At 38.7% G+C, this 12500-nt stretch overlaps 2 protein-coding genes across 2 annotated transcripts in view; one reads left to right on the forward strand and one right to left on the reverse strand.

The window, feature by feature from the left end:
• Positions 1–12500, forward strand: part of LOC106868381 (uncharacterized) — a 37084-nt gene that overhangs the window by 20561 nt on the left and 4023 nt on the right. The window contains exons 17-25 of the mRNA XM_089343019.1: positions 2969–3130; positions 4460–4579; positions 5021–5149; positions 5792–5947; positions 7284–7423; positions 8087–8201; positions 10248–10470; positions 11141–11280; positions 12380–12482. Of these exons, the coding sequence (XP_089199145.1) occupies positions 2969–3130; positions 4460–4579; positions 5021–5149; positions 5792–5947; positions 7284–7423; positions 8087–8201; positions 10248–10470; positions 11141–11280; positions 12380–12482 (1288 nt within the window). The remainder of the gene's footprint in view (positions 1–2968; positions 3131–4459; positions 4580–5020; positions 5150–5791; positions 5948–7283; positions 7424–8086; positions 8202–10247; positions 10471–11140; positions 11281–12379; positions 12483–12500) is intronic.
• Positions 1–12500, reverse strand: part of LOC106868378 (uncharacterized) — an 84762-nt gene that overhangs the window by 3134 nt on the left and 69128 nt on the right. The window contains exon 27 of the transcript XR_016238487.1: positions 6405–6538. The gene's annotated coding sequence lies outside the window, so the exon portion shown is untranslated. The remainder of the gene's footprint in view (positions 1–6404; positions 6539–12500) is intronic.

Genomic DNA, 12500 nt, shown 5'->3' on the forward strand with positions numbered 1-12500 from the left:
GCTGTTAGTGGATTTTAAAGTTTGTGGATGTTAAAAGCTTACCTTTTGCTAGTTCACATTACACGACCACATGCATACATACCGTAAGGAATCACAAGGCATCTACCTGCTAGAAAGAAAAGTTAAAACCCTCAAAACTTGCTGATGAGGGTAAGGTTTTCGCCAGAACCAGAAATTATCATCCAAGCATATCCAAATACTAAAATATAAAGCATTGGACTATAACATAGGTATGTAAAAAAATTCTTTAATCCGTTCGCATGACTACTGTTGATTTTCTTTCGTATTTTTCAGTGTTAGTGGTGGTTTAAATGAGGGTTTTAACTCTCCTTTCTAGAAGGTAGGCGCCTTGTGCGCCCTTATGATTGATATTGATCTTAGTTCTATAGCTATCTAATGGTATTCTAGGCCAGCAACTACCTATATTATTGTTGTTGTTATTATCAACTATTTATATTACCTCAGATAATAATAACAATAATATCTACATAAATATTCACTTCTGAATATTTACTCCTTTGATATATATAGGGAAGAACGGGTCTAGCTGTTACACGGGTAAGGTGTTACAAGCCCATTGTTTCCAACTTCAAGAAATAGGTGGCACCCGGGTCTCTACCTCGTGAAGGCCAACTCCATAGCATCATGACTGCTCATGTGTATCGCACTAGCGGGCTGTCACCAGGAAAGATATGGCTCAAAAAACGATCTTTTACTCCAAAAGTGAAATTTTGTCACAGAGTTATTTCCTTAACTACTAAAACTCAAATGGTGTTGCTGAAGTAGTTTGTGGCTCATTAGGACGTGTTGGAAGTTGCCTTCGATACATGAAGGTGTGTCCTGGATGTCATGCATTGCTAGTGCTGTGTACGAGGTAATCCCCAGAAATCCATGGTCGGAGGTTAATTGTTACAGTGTATCAACTTACCCCTTCTATTTCATTTTAACACGCCATGCCTAGAAATTACAAAAGGAAGACTACAAAGGGGGGATGCCCCTACTAATGTCATGGAAAGTGCCGCCAGAAAAGTTGTGGATGAAAAAAAAATCAGTACGAGATGTTGCCAAAGATTTCGAGGTAGGTTTTAGGGTCATTAGATATGAAGTTACCAGCATCCCTTATATTAACCTTTTAAGATGTTAACAGAACGTCAGCTATACCAAAAAATAAACCTTCAACTTCTTTATATTTTCAGGTGAATTTCATGACGTTGCAGATACTGCAAGAAACTAAGGACAGAGGGGAAAATAGCCAGTGTTGGATATGCTACTCCGCGTACAGTTTTTACCAAGGAGCAAGAAGACTTGCTTGTGACCTACGTCCTTAAACCTGCTAAAATTTACCATGATCTGACTCCATCTGACATTCGAAGCCTTGCTTATGACTATGCGAAGGCCAATAAAACCAAGTGTCCAGATTCCTAGTCTGCCAATGAATGCGCTGGTGTTGACTGGTTCTCAAAGTTTATGAAGCGGAATTCCAACCTCTCCATCCTAACCCCCAGAAGCCACAAGTCTGAGTAGGGCAACAAGCTTCAATCGAACTAACGTGGACAAGTTTTTCGATAATCTGACAGAAGTGCTTGATCGCTACAAGTTTGAGGGCCATGACATCTACAACTGTGATGAGACGAGTATCACAACAGTGCAACGACCGGATCGAATTGTGGCATAATTGAATAATAATATCTCACTCTTTCCATACTCATCGCCTGTAATAATTACTGTTACTTCATTTGCAGCAGGGGAATTGTAGCGGTTTCTCTTCCCCATTTCTTTCCTTTACAAAAACTGCACTCTTTTGACATTGCTCCAATATCAGTCAATTTCTCTGTAAAATAATCATGTTTTGGACCATAGTTGAAAGCCGATATTTTCCAATCCCCTTGAAAGGTACAACTCTTTTGTCAAACGTATTCAGACCATCTTGATCAAAGCGCTTACGCTTTTCCTCTGAGGATTGGCGAAGTCTTGCAACAATTGTTGGTTCCTGGTCTTTTCTTTGTCTCATCTCTCGCTGAACTCTTGACTCATTGGCAACTGGCACTTCGTCTTTGTCTTCCACCCTTTAAACGTTTTTCTCTTTCCCTTTTTTTTTAACGCTTGGCTCCTGCAGATTGCATTTTGCTGACGTAATTGTTCTAACCGTTTTTCCTTTGACTCCTGTGACTCATTGGCCCTGCGTACAGCAGCTCTCCTTCGGTCGTTTCCATGTCTTTGCTGTCGCTGTGCAGGGGTCTCCAGAGACCTTACTCTGGCTACCTGTACTCGTCTATGTTTTACTATAGAATACTGATCATCTACGTCTGCACCGTCTCCTCTTGTAGAGAGCAAGAATATTTTTTTAGGAAACTTTTTTGAAAATTAAAATGGGGATTAAATGAAAAAAAATGAGTGAAAGTTATATGGATATCTTCACAAGAGTGATTGAAATAAATGGCGAACATGCAACGCCGCACGCATGCACACACACACACACACACATACATACAGTATCAGACATCAGCGTCTCTCTCTCCCGCTATTCCTCTCTCTTTCAACTTCTATAGAAACTTTTTTGCTCTCTCTGTCTTTTTCTCATTCTGTGTTTCTCTCGCTCACACATATTCTCACTCACGCTCTGTAATAGTTCTCTCTCTCTCTCTCTCTCTCTCTCTCTCTCTCTCTCTCTCTCTCTCTCTCTCTTTTTTTTTTTTTTTTTTTCTCTCTTTCTCTCTCTCTTTCTTTCTAACTCACTCACACATACTTTTTACATTTCTCCCTCTGTCGAAAAACGTTGTGACGAATGAGGAGGTGGCGAAGAAGGAAAGAGCCACTTCCTCACTTTGCTTCTCCGTTTCTTTCTCTCCCCTCTCCCTCCCTCTTTGGCATTAGGCACAGACACACAAAGACAGACATCTGCTCATATGTATTTATAGATATAGATATATATATACCAACCTGTATATATATATATATAAGATATAAGCTCTATTTCTTTCATATTCTTTATGTCTTTCTCATAACTCCCACTCTAATAGAATGATGAGGCTACTATTGAAGCTGTTCCGGAAGAAAACGGTGGACTGTAATGAATTGCAGACGACCAAGCTTTCTCGAGTTCTTACACTATTGGATCTTATACTCTTGGGTGAGTTTTCAATCTTTTATTTCCTTCGAAATCGTGTTAAGACATATTGATATGTTCGGTTTTCAAGAAAATGGCTAACTTTTAATGAAATTCTCTACAAATATATACGTGTGTGTGTGTGTGTGTGTGTGTGTGTGTGTGTGTGTGTGTGTGTATTTTCTTTTACTCTTTTACTTGTTTCAAACATTTAACTTCAGCTATGCTGGAGGACCACCTGGAGCGGTTAGTCGAACAAATGGACCTCAGTTTCTGTCCACCAAATCTACTCATGAGGTTTTGGCTATAGTGGAAGGCACTTGCACAAGGTGCCATGCAGTGAGACTGATCCCGGAACCATGTTGTTGGCAAGCAAGCTTCTTACAACTAAGCCTGAAATTTTGTGGGAGGCGGATGATCGGTTACGTCGATCCCAGTATTCAGCTGAGGAGGTGTGTAGCTTAGTGGTAAGGGTATTGGATTCATGATCGGAGTCCTGTCACCACTTCCCCGTTCGTCGGCGCAATTTTTTTTCTTCATATTCGTTTACTACATATTATTAAACACCTAGTACACTATTTTTTTTCAATTTTTGTGACGTGGGGTACGGACTCGGATAATTCACACGATCCAGTAACCCGACTTACACACCCGGCCACCAAAAAAAACGTATTTTTAGATAAAGAACGCTTGACAGTAACTGCATGGCAACATTATATAACCAAAACGGGTGCTTCTCTCCCCAAAACTATTACCCAAGTACGAAAGAGAAGAAAAGTGACTTATTTATGCCTTGTCAAAGCCTCGGTTTTCTACACTCCCGCCAAATATATACTAGAGGTTGCCTTTGCCGAAAGAGAAATCAAATAACCTACATTGTGGTAGGTACGCTGCGATATGATATGCATTGCTTTCATATTAAGAACAGAACGATCGATGTATGACATGATACACCAGCTCGTGGAAGGTCTCACAGATTTTGGGATTAATCATTAAGAAGGCGAGGACCTGCAACTAGCTGATACCCATCGGCGAGATGCCAGCTCCTGGTTCGTGATCACTTTCGTGACGCAAAATGGACAGGTAGTCAATAACTACTTGATTTTCAGCAACATGTGATTAGATACTGTGACTAGAAGTAAACGCCATAAAAGCTATTAAAACTATTCTATATCTATCCTCCATAGATATCCTTTCCTTTTGTACTTTCATGTTTAGAACGACAGGGAATTGATAATTTGATGATGTGGTTACTATTTCTGACCAATCGAAAGACCACTACGTACATAAAAACCAATCTCATTGGCTCGACCTTAAATCGTTGATTTTTTTTTCCTTCTCTCTTTCTTACAGGAGTGGGAAGTACCCTAGGAGCTGGCGCCTATGTATTATCAGGAGAGGTTGCCAAGACAAAGGCAGGTCCCTCAATTGTTCTGTCCTTCTTCATAGCAGCCATTGTATCAGTACTTGCAGGTTTGTTAACATCTTACTTTGATTTTGTCTTGTAACTTATTTTGGCGTCGAGTTTGCTTACTTTTGTTGTCATTCAGATGTTAAAATTTTTACTCTTTTCCCCCATCATCTTATTATAGCTACGGTTTATCTCGGACTCCGTTAATCTAAATCTGGACACTCGTGAGCCTGTTGCTATAGAGCAAGTATCCTAACCTCTTCCACTCGTCATTGCCCCTGGTCATCAAGGGTGGCAAAGAAGATGACAACAACTACAGAGGAATTTCCCTTCTCGACATAACCCGTAACCTTGTTGTTGGGAAGCAAGCTTCTTAGCACATAACCATACCATACCTGAATAAATATAAGTACACTGTCTAAACCCATCCAATAATTCTTTTAAATGTTAACATAACTTTTAAAAACTTTTTCTCTCTCAATCGATCTTTCTTTTCCTGTCAGGGCTTTGTTATGCTGAATTTGGGGCCCGAGTCCCAAAGACTGGCTCTGCCTATGTCTATAGCTACATCACAGTTGGCGAACTGATTGCTTTTATCATTGGTTGGAACCTCGTTCTCGAATATGCTATTGGTAAGTAACTTTATTCCCCATTTTTTTTATGAACCACATCATTCTTTTAATTTCTCCTTGCTTTTCTCACTCTTACACAGATTCACTGTCTTCCTGTCATTGTATGGAGCTTTTCTTGTCATGCGTTCCCCATCAGTTGCACCCAGTTTCTCAAATGCAGGGGACATAAAACTGTGTTATCCTTCTTTTATTTTCCTCCAGTCAAAAAGAACTGACAAAAGTGGCATGGGTTAGATGATTTGGATGGAAAATGGACACAAAAGGAAGATGATGATGATGATGATGATATAATTTATATATATATACATATATATTACGGAGATGTACTTGCATAGCAAGTGACCTGATCTGAGATCGTATGCTGGAACGAAAAGAATTGCAGCGTGGAAGGTGTTTATAAACCATTTAAAACATGGAATTTTGTCAGTGAACATGTCGCAGTCTCAAAGCGACGAAAATATTTTGGCAAATTAAATTTAAATGTTGAAGTGAATTTAACGGTTTTTGTGTGTTTTTAAATGGCTTATAAACACCTTCCACGCTACAATTGCATATATATATATTCTCGTAAACATCTGTATTTTTTGCAATGAACCAGTGTTAGACTTGAGCTCCTAATTTTACCATTTAATTCCATTGCAGGAACTGCAAGTGTAGCAAGAGCTTGGACTGCAAATTTCAATACATTGGTTGACTATAAAATCTCCAATTTCCTAAACTCCACCATGCCTATTCATGTTGATTTCTTAGCGGAATATCCAGATTTCTTTGCGTTGGGTCTGGTGGCATCACTTACAAGTAAGGAAACTAAGCATCACTATGCGTGCACACACACACACACACACACACACACACACACACACGCTCACACACATACATACATGTTTTAAACTGACTATTTACCTTGCAACTATACACACACACACATACACATATTATATATATATATATATACACACACACATATATATATTATATATATATATATATGTGTGTGTATATATCTTTTATTGTCATTTATCTTTTACTTATTTCAGTCCTTAGACCATGGACATGGGAACTAAGCATCATTATACACACACACACACATATATATACGACGGGCTTCTTTCAGTTTCCATCTACCAAATCCACTCACAAAACTTTGGTCGGCCCAAGGCCATACTGGAAGATACTTGTGTGTGTCTTTATGTATGTATGTGCATATGTGTGTTTGTGCATGTGTTTGTATAAATCACTTTTAATATTAACTTACCTGAGATCATCACTGGTGTTGGTTTGTTTACATCCCCGTAACATAGTAGTTCAGCAAAAGAAGCCGATAAAAGAAGTACCAAGTTTAACAAAAAGATAAACTCAGATCAATTCATGGCCACAGCAGTCTAATGACTGAAAGAAGAAAAAGATGAAAGTTAAAATATAAAAGATGTACAAAATTCCTGGTTTTTAAAATCTTACTTCAAAATGTTCCAAAATTTTATGTCTAAGCATCAGCTCGAAAATGACGAAATTACTTGGCAGAATTCTGGTTTAAGTACCCCATTATAACCCCTCGTAACTTTTATATTTTTTAGAATTTTCAAAAAACTTTTGTGAATTTGTATCCTACACACAGAAATTCATACAATTTTTAAAGAAATAAGAAAAAATTTTTTTGTTTGCTTATGTGTAATTTAAGGGTGATTTAGCTGTTCTTTTTAGCACATCTCACGAACACCTGCTACCTCCTTTGTTTCCTTGTCACTCTGACATGTATTGATGTTTTTCAATGTTTTTCTCCCCATAAACACATTTAATGGAATGGTTGGGAGACAAATACATTGGGTCAATTTCTTCAACTAAAACCCTTCAAGGCAGTGCTCCAGCATGGTCACTGTTTCAGTCAAATGACTGAAACAAGTCAGAGAGCATCATATGAATTCCTGTGTGTAGAAAACAAAATCACAAAAATTTTCTGAAAATTCCAGAAAATAAAAAAAAGCTATGAGAAGTTATATGGGGTATTTAAACAAAAATTCTACCAGTTATTTCTTCAATATTTTCAAAATCATTTCCAATGTAGGCAGTGTAGTTCAACTGACATATAATTTAACAATGGTGTTAATATATCATTCTATTCAATCTATTTTACCAGTTATTCTTGCTATCGGAGTGAAACAATCTACAATCTTCAACAGTGTTTTTACAGTCCTCAATCTCCTTGTACTTACCAGTGTTATCGTCTGTGGATTTTTCAACATTGACTTTAAGAACTGGAGCATTGACAAAAGTGAAGTAAGTTTTTCACAAAGTCTCTTTTGTTACTGACATACTTGCATATTATGTTATTGCCAATTTTTGGCTGATTGCAGAATTCGTAAATCTTTTGTTACTTTAAGAATATTGCAGAACAGAAATTTTTCATAGATTAGAATTTAAATCTTAATCTCTATAGAAGTTTATTATTTCAAGAAAACATAGATATAGGCGTAGGAGTGGCTGTGTGGTAAGTAGCTTTCTTACCAACCACATGGTCCCGGGTTCAGTCCCACTGCGTGGCATCTTGGGCAAATGTCTTCTACTATAGCCTCGGGCCGACCAAAGCCTTGTGAGTGGATTTGGTAGATGGAAACTGAAAGAAGCCCATCGTATATATGTATATATATTTATATGTATGTGTGTATGTGTTTGTATGTCTGTGTTTGTCCCCCCAACATCGCTTGACAACCGATGCTGGTGTGTTTATGTCCCCGTAACTTAGCGGTTCGGCAAAAGAGACCGATAGAATAAGTACTAGGCTTCCAAAGAATAAGTCCTGGGGTCGATTTGCTCGACTAAAGGCGGTGCTCCAGCATGGCCACAGTCAAAAGACTGAAACAAGTAAAAGAGTAAAGAGTATAGTGGATATAGTGATGGTGGCTTTGTGCAGGTTAAAACAAGCCTTTTTCTCCATTTCAGGTACCCTCTGGGTACGGTGATGGTGGGTTCATGCCTTATGGCATCTCCGGAATGTTGTCTGGGGCTGCTACATGTTTCTATGGATTCATTGGATTTGACTGTATTGCTACCACAGGTGAGTTACACTTGAGTCTGTTATCATTACTCGTGAGTTGCACTTGAGTATGGTGTTATTCCTGATGAGTTACACTTGACACTATTATCATTATTTGTGAACTACTTTTGAGTTTGATGTTATTGTTAGTAAGTTACACTCGAGTGTATTCCTATTACTGATGAATAACACTTGGGTCTATTCTTATTACTAGTGAGTCACACTTGGGTTCATTCTCATTACTGATGAATTACACATGAGTTTGTCCTTATCCCAGCTGAGTTACACTTGAATCTACTCACCACTGGTGAGTTACACCTCAGTCTATTCTAATTATTGATGAGTTACACTTGAGTGTATTCTCATTAGACACACACATATGCAAATGAAGACTGAAACACATGACCATATATACACATGCTTCAGTTCACACAAGGACACATATGGAGACACATGTCCACACATATGGAGATACACATCCATACATACAGACACAGTATATAGTCACAAAATCCATGCGCACACACACACACATACACTCAGACATGCACAGACAAGGAGACAGAGGTACACACACACACACATGCAAACACACACACAATTATACTGAACATGTGTCAACTTGGCAGTCCCCTACAGCTTTGGATAAAACATGGTGAGAGAACATAGCTGAACCCAGATATCAATATTCAGTTCTCTGAAACAATTTTTAACCAAGCACAGACTGAAATTGTGGATCAAGTTTTGGCCATGGCAAGCAAACACCTGTAAGAGTCTGGCTCAGGACTATCAAAAAGAAACTGTCAAATTAGTGATTTAACTTCAAGAGACATACCAAGGGAGACAAATAATGACATCACAGATTTGGCTGCATTTGTCTTTTCACACAAACATTTATGTGAATTATAATTATTACTTAAGTCTGGCAATACACTTTTCTTCAATTCATCATCATCATCATCGTTTAAACGTCCGCTTTCCATGCTAGCATGGGTTGGACGATTTGACTGAGGACTGGTGAAATCAGATGGCAACACCAGGCTCCAATCTGATTTGGCAGAGTTTCTACAGCTGGATGCCCTTCCTAACGCCAACCACTCAGAGAGTGTAGTGGGTGCTTTTACGTGTCACCCGCACGAACGCCAGTCAGGTGGTACTGACAACAGCCACGCTCAAAATGGTTTATTTTATGTGCCACCCGCACAAGAGCCAGTCCAGGAGGAACTGGCAACAATCTCGCTCGAAAATCCTACGAAGGCCAGTCAGGCGGTACTGGCAACGGCTACGCTCAAAATTCAGCTGGGGAATTCACCATGACAGCAATATGAACCAAATTGATATCACCATTCCCATCATATGGTACTTTCCAATTTCCTTATTGGAGGAGCCAAGTTGAAAACTGTTCTGCACATTGGTCGCCATGTAATAGAGCTCGCATAGAGGAGAATTTCTGTACTTTATTCCATAGGTGTGAAGACTCAATGCATGCTCTTATTTCATCAGATTTTGTTCCTCTCGGAATCACTGGTAATATCTGTTTGAAGTCTCCTTACATAATTTCCTTCAACATATGCGATAAAATTTATTTCCCATCATAAAAGTGGTAAATTTTATATTTTCGTTTTTTATTATTAATATTATTACTACTACTATTTTTTGCATTATAAATTCAGAATTGATTTCATTATGTATCCCAATAGAAGAATAAATTGAATTTAGAATAACAAATTTCTATACAACATATTTTGTTTTTCCTTCTAATATATATAAGGAACAATCTCATTCCTGGGAAATGCCGGTGCCTCTGATAGTGTATGTATAATTACACAAGGATGGAATAGGTGGTGGTGGCCATAGTATTTCTAAACAATTGCTGCTAAACTGGCACTGATCCTGGAGAAATAGTTAAAAACATGTCCCCAAGAAATCTAATAAAAAGAAAGAAAAAAGAACCAAAAATATAAATTTTAAAAATTGATGATATTTTCCATTTTTTTAAAAACTTTTACTCCCCTTTCTTGATTTGGTTTTATTTATTTTTCTTATTTTTATTTATTTATTTTTCAGGCGAAGAAGCCAAAAACCCTCAGAAAGCCATCCCCATCAGCATCATCGTCAGCCTCTTCATTGTGTTCATCTTCTACTTCTTGATATCACTGGTTCTGACCACGATGTCTCCTTATTATCTGCTAGATGCTAGTGCTTCTTTACCGTTTGTCTTTGAGAGAATTGGATGGACCATTGCCAAATATGTGATTGCAATTGGCGGCATTTGTGCTCTGACTGCCAGGTAAGCAGTTCTTGTAGCTTGTCATAGTCTTAATGTTCTTTAGTTTAGGAAATGTTTATTCAGGAATGGTTATGTGGTTAAGAAGTTTGCTTCCTGACCACATGGTCACAACACCGATCACACACACACACACATACGCACACACACACACACACACTCTCTTCTTGTCTCCCTCCTCTTCTCTCTTTCTCACCCTCTCTCTCTTTCTCCCTCTCTCACTCTCTTTCACTCTCTCTCACTCTATTTCTATCTCTCTTTCATTGTCTCTCTCTCTCTCTCTCTCTCTCTCTCTCTTGCTTTCAGTGTCTCTGTCTGTCTGTCTCTCTCTCCTGCTCTCTCCCTATTCTGCTCTTTCCCTCTTGCTCTTCCTTACTTGCTCCCTCTCTCTCACTTGCTCTCCCTCCCTTTTTCTCACTTGCTTTCTCTGTCTGTCTCTCTCTCTCTCTCTATCTATCTATCTATCTATCTCTTACTCTTTTCCCCCTCTCTCCTTCTCTCTCTTTCTTTCTCTCACCCCCTCACTATTTCTCTGTTTCACTATACATACAAAATAACACATACACACATAAATACATTTATTCACTGCCATGATCAAAGATATTCCAATGATGACCAAAACCACCATCACTATTATATTCTATATCCCCACCAACCTCTTTATATATTTCAGCATGGTAGGTTCAATATTTCCCTTACCCAGGATTGTGTATGCAATGGCTGAGGACCGCATAATCTTCGGTGCCCTTTCTCAAGTATCAGACAAGTCCAAGACCCCTGTCCTGGCAACGGTGGTCGCTGGACTCTTTGCAGGTCATTCAGCTTCTACTTTATTTATTTACGTATTTGTCTGTCTGTCTCCCAGTCAGGCTATCTGTCTGTCTGTCAGTCTCTCAGTCTGTCTGTCCAACTGTCCATCTGTCTCTCAGTCCGCAATTAGTTTTAAATAACCATTTCTACTATAAGCACGAGCCTGAAGTTTTGATGCAGGGTGAAGTCAATTACACCCCCCGCAGTGCATAACTGGTACTCATTTTATTGACACTGAAAGGATGAAAGACAAAATTGACCTCGGTGGAATTTGATCTCAGAATGTAATGATGGACAAAATGCCGATGAGCATTTTGCCCGATTTGCTAACAATTCGGTCAGCTCGAATTATGTAAAATGCTGATGCCATGTTAAGAGCACCCGACACACATTGCAAAGTGATTGGCGTTAGGAAGGACATCTGGCCGTAGAAAGCAGACCAAATTAGAGTGGAACCTGGTGCAGCTCTCCTGCTTGCCAGCCCTGGTCAAACCATCCAACCCATGCCAGCATGGAAAATGGACATTAAAGGAGGATGATAATGATGATGATGATGATGATGATGATGATGATGATGATGATGATGATGATGATGTTGGTGGTGATGAGGAAGTTATTTGTACTCTGATCAAGTCATACTCATGGTTAAGGGATGACCTATTCTGTTGCCTTGTACCTTCTTCCCTAAATATAAGAAACCTTGTTGTCGAGTTTGAGACGTCTCCGGTGCTTGTGATACATAAATACACCCTTTCCCAAACTAACCGGTGACCTTGTGACCTATTTAACCCCCCCCCCCAAAAAAAAATTCCTTGAACCCTCTTCATGTAAAAACAAAAAAAAAATGTAAAACAACCAAAATCTATAATAATAAAAGGAAACAAAAAATGAAAGCAATTGAAAGTAGCCCAATCAACAGAAAAACTACCCCAACTTCATTTAGATTAACATCTCTCCTATATATGGAACTGATTAGGCCACATTATTCTGTGAGGAGCATAGGGCCAGTTTTCTAGTTTCCTAGGGATGTATATTTGTCCCTGGGTTAATATTTAACTAATATTTTCATCATTCTTCTTGTGTCCATCTTACATTATTTCAGGTCTGACTGCTCTCATTTTTGATCTCACTGAACTGGTGGATATGATGTCCATTGGAACTCTCCTAGCTTACTCGTTTGTGGCCAAGTGTGTTGTTATCTTACGGTAAGTAAGCATATACAT

Source organism: Octopus bimaculoides, chromosome 26, assembly GCF_046866305.1.
Source record: "Octopus bimaculoides isolate indiv1 chromosome 26, ASM4686630v1, whole genome shotgun sequence".
In the NCBI taxonomy this organism is placed as follows: domain Eukaryota; kingdom Metazoa; phylum Mollusca; class Cephalopoda; order Octopoda; family Octopodidae; genus Octopus; species Octopus bimaculoides.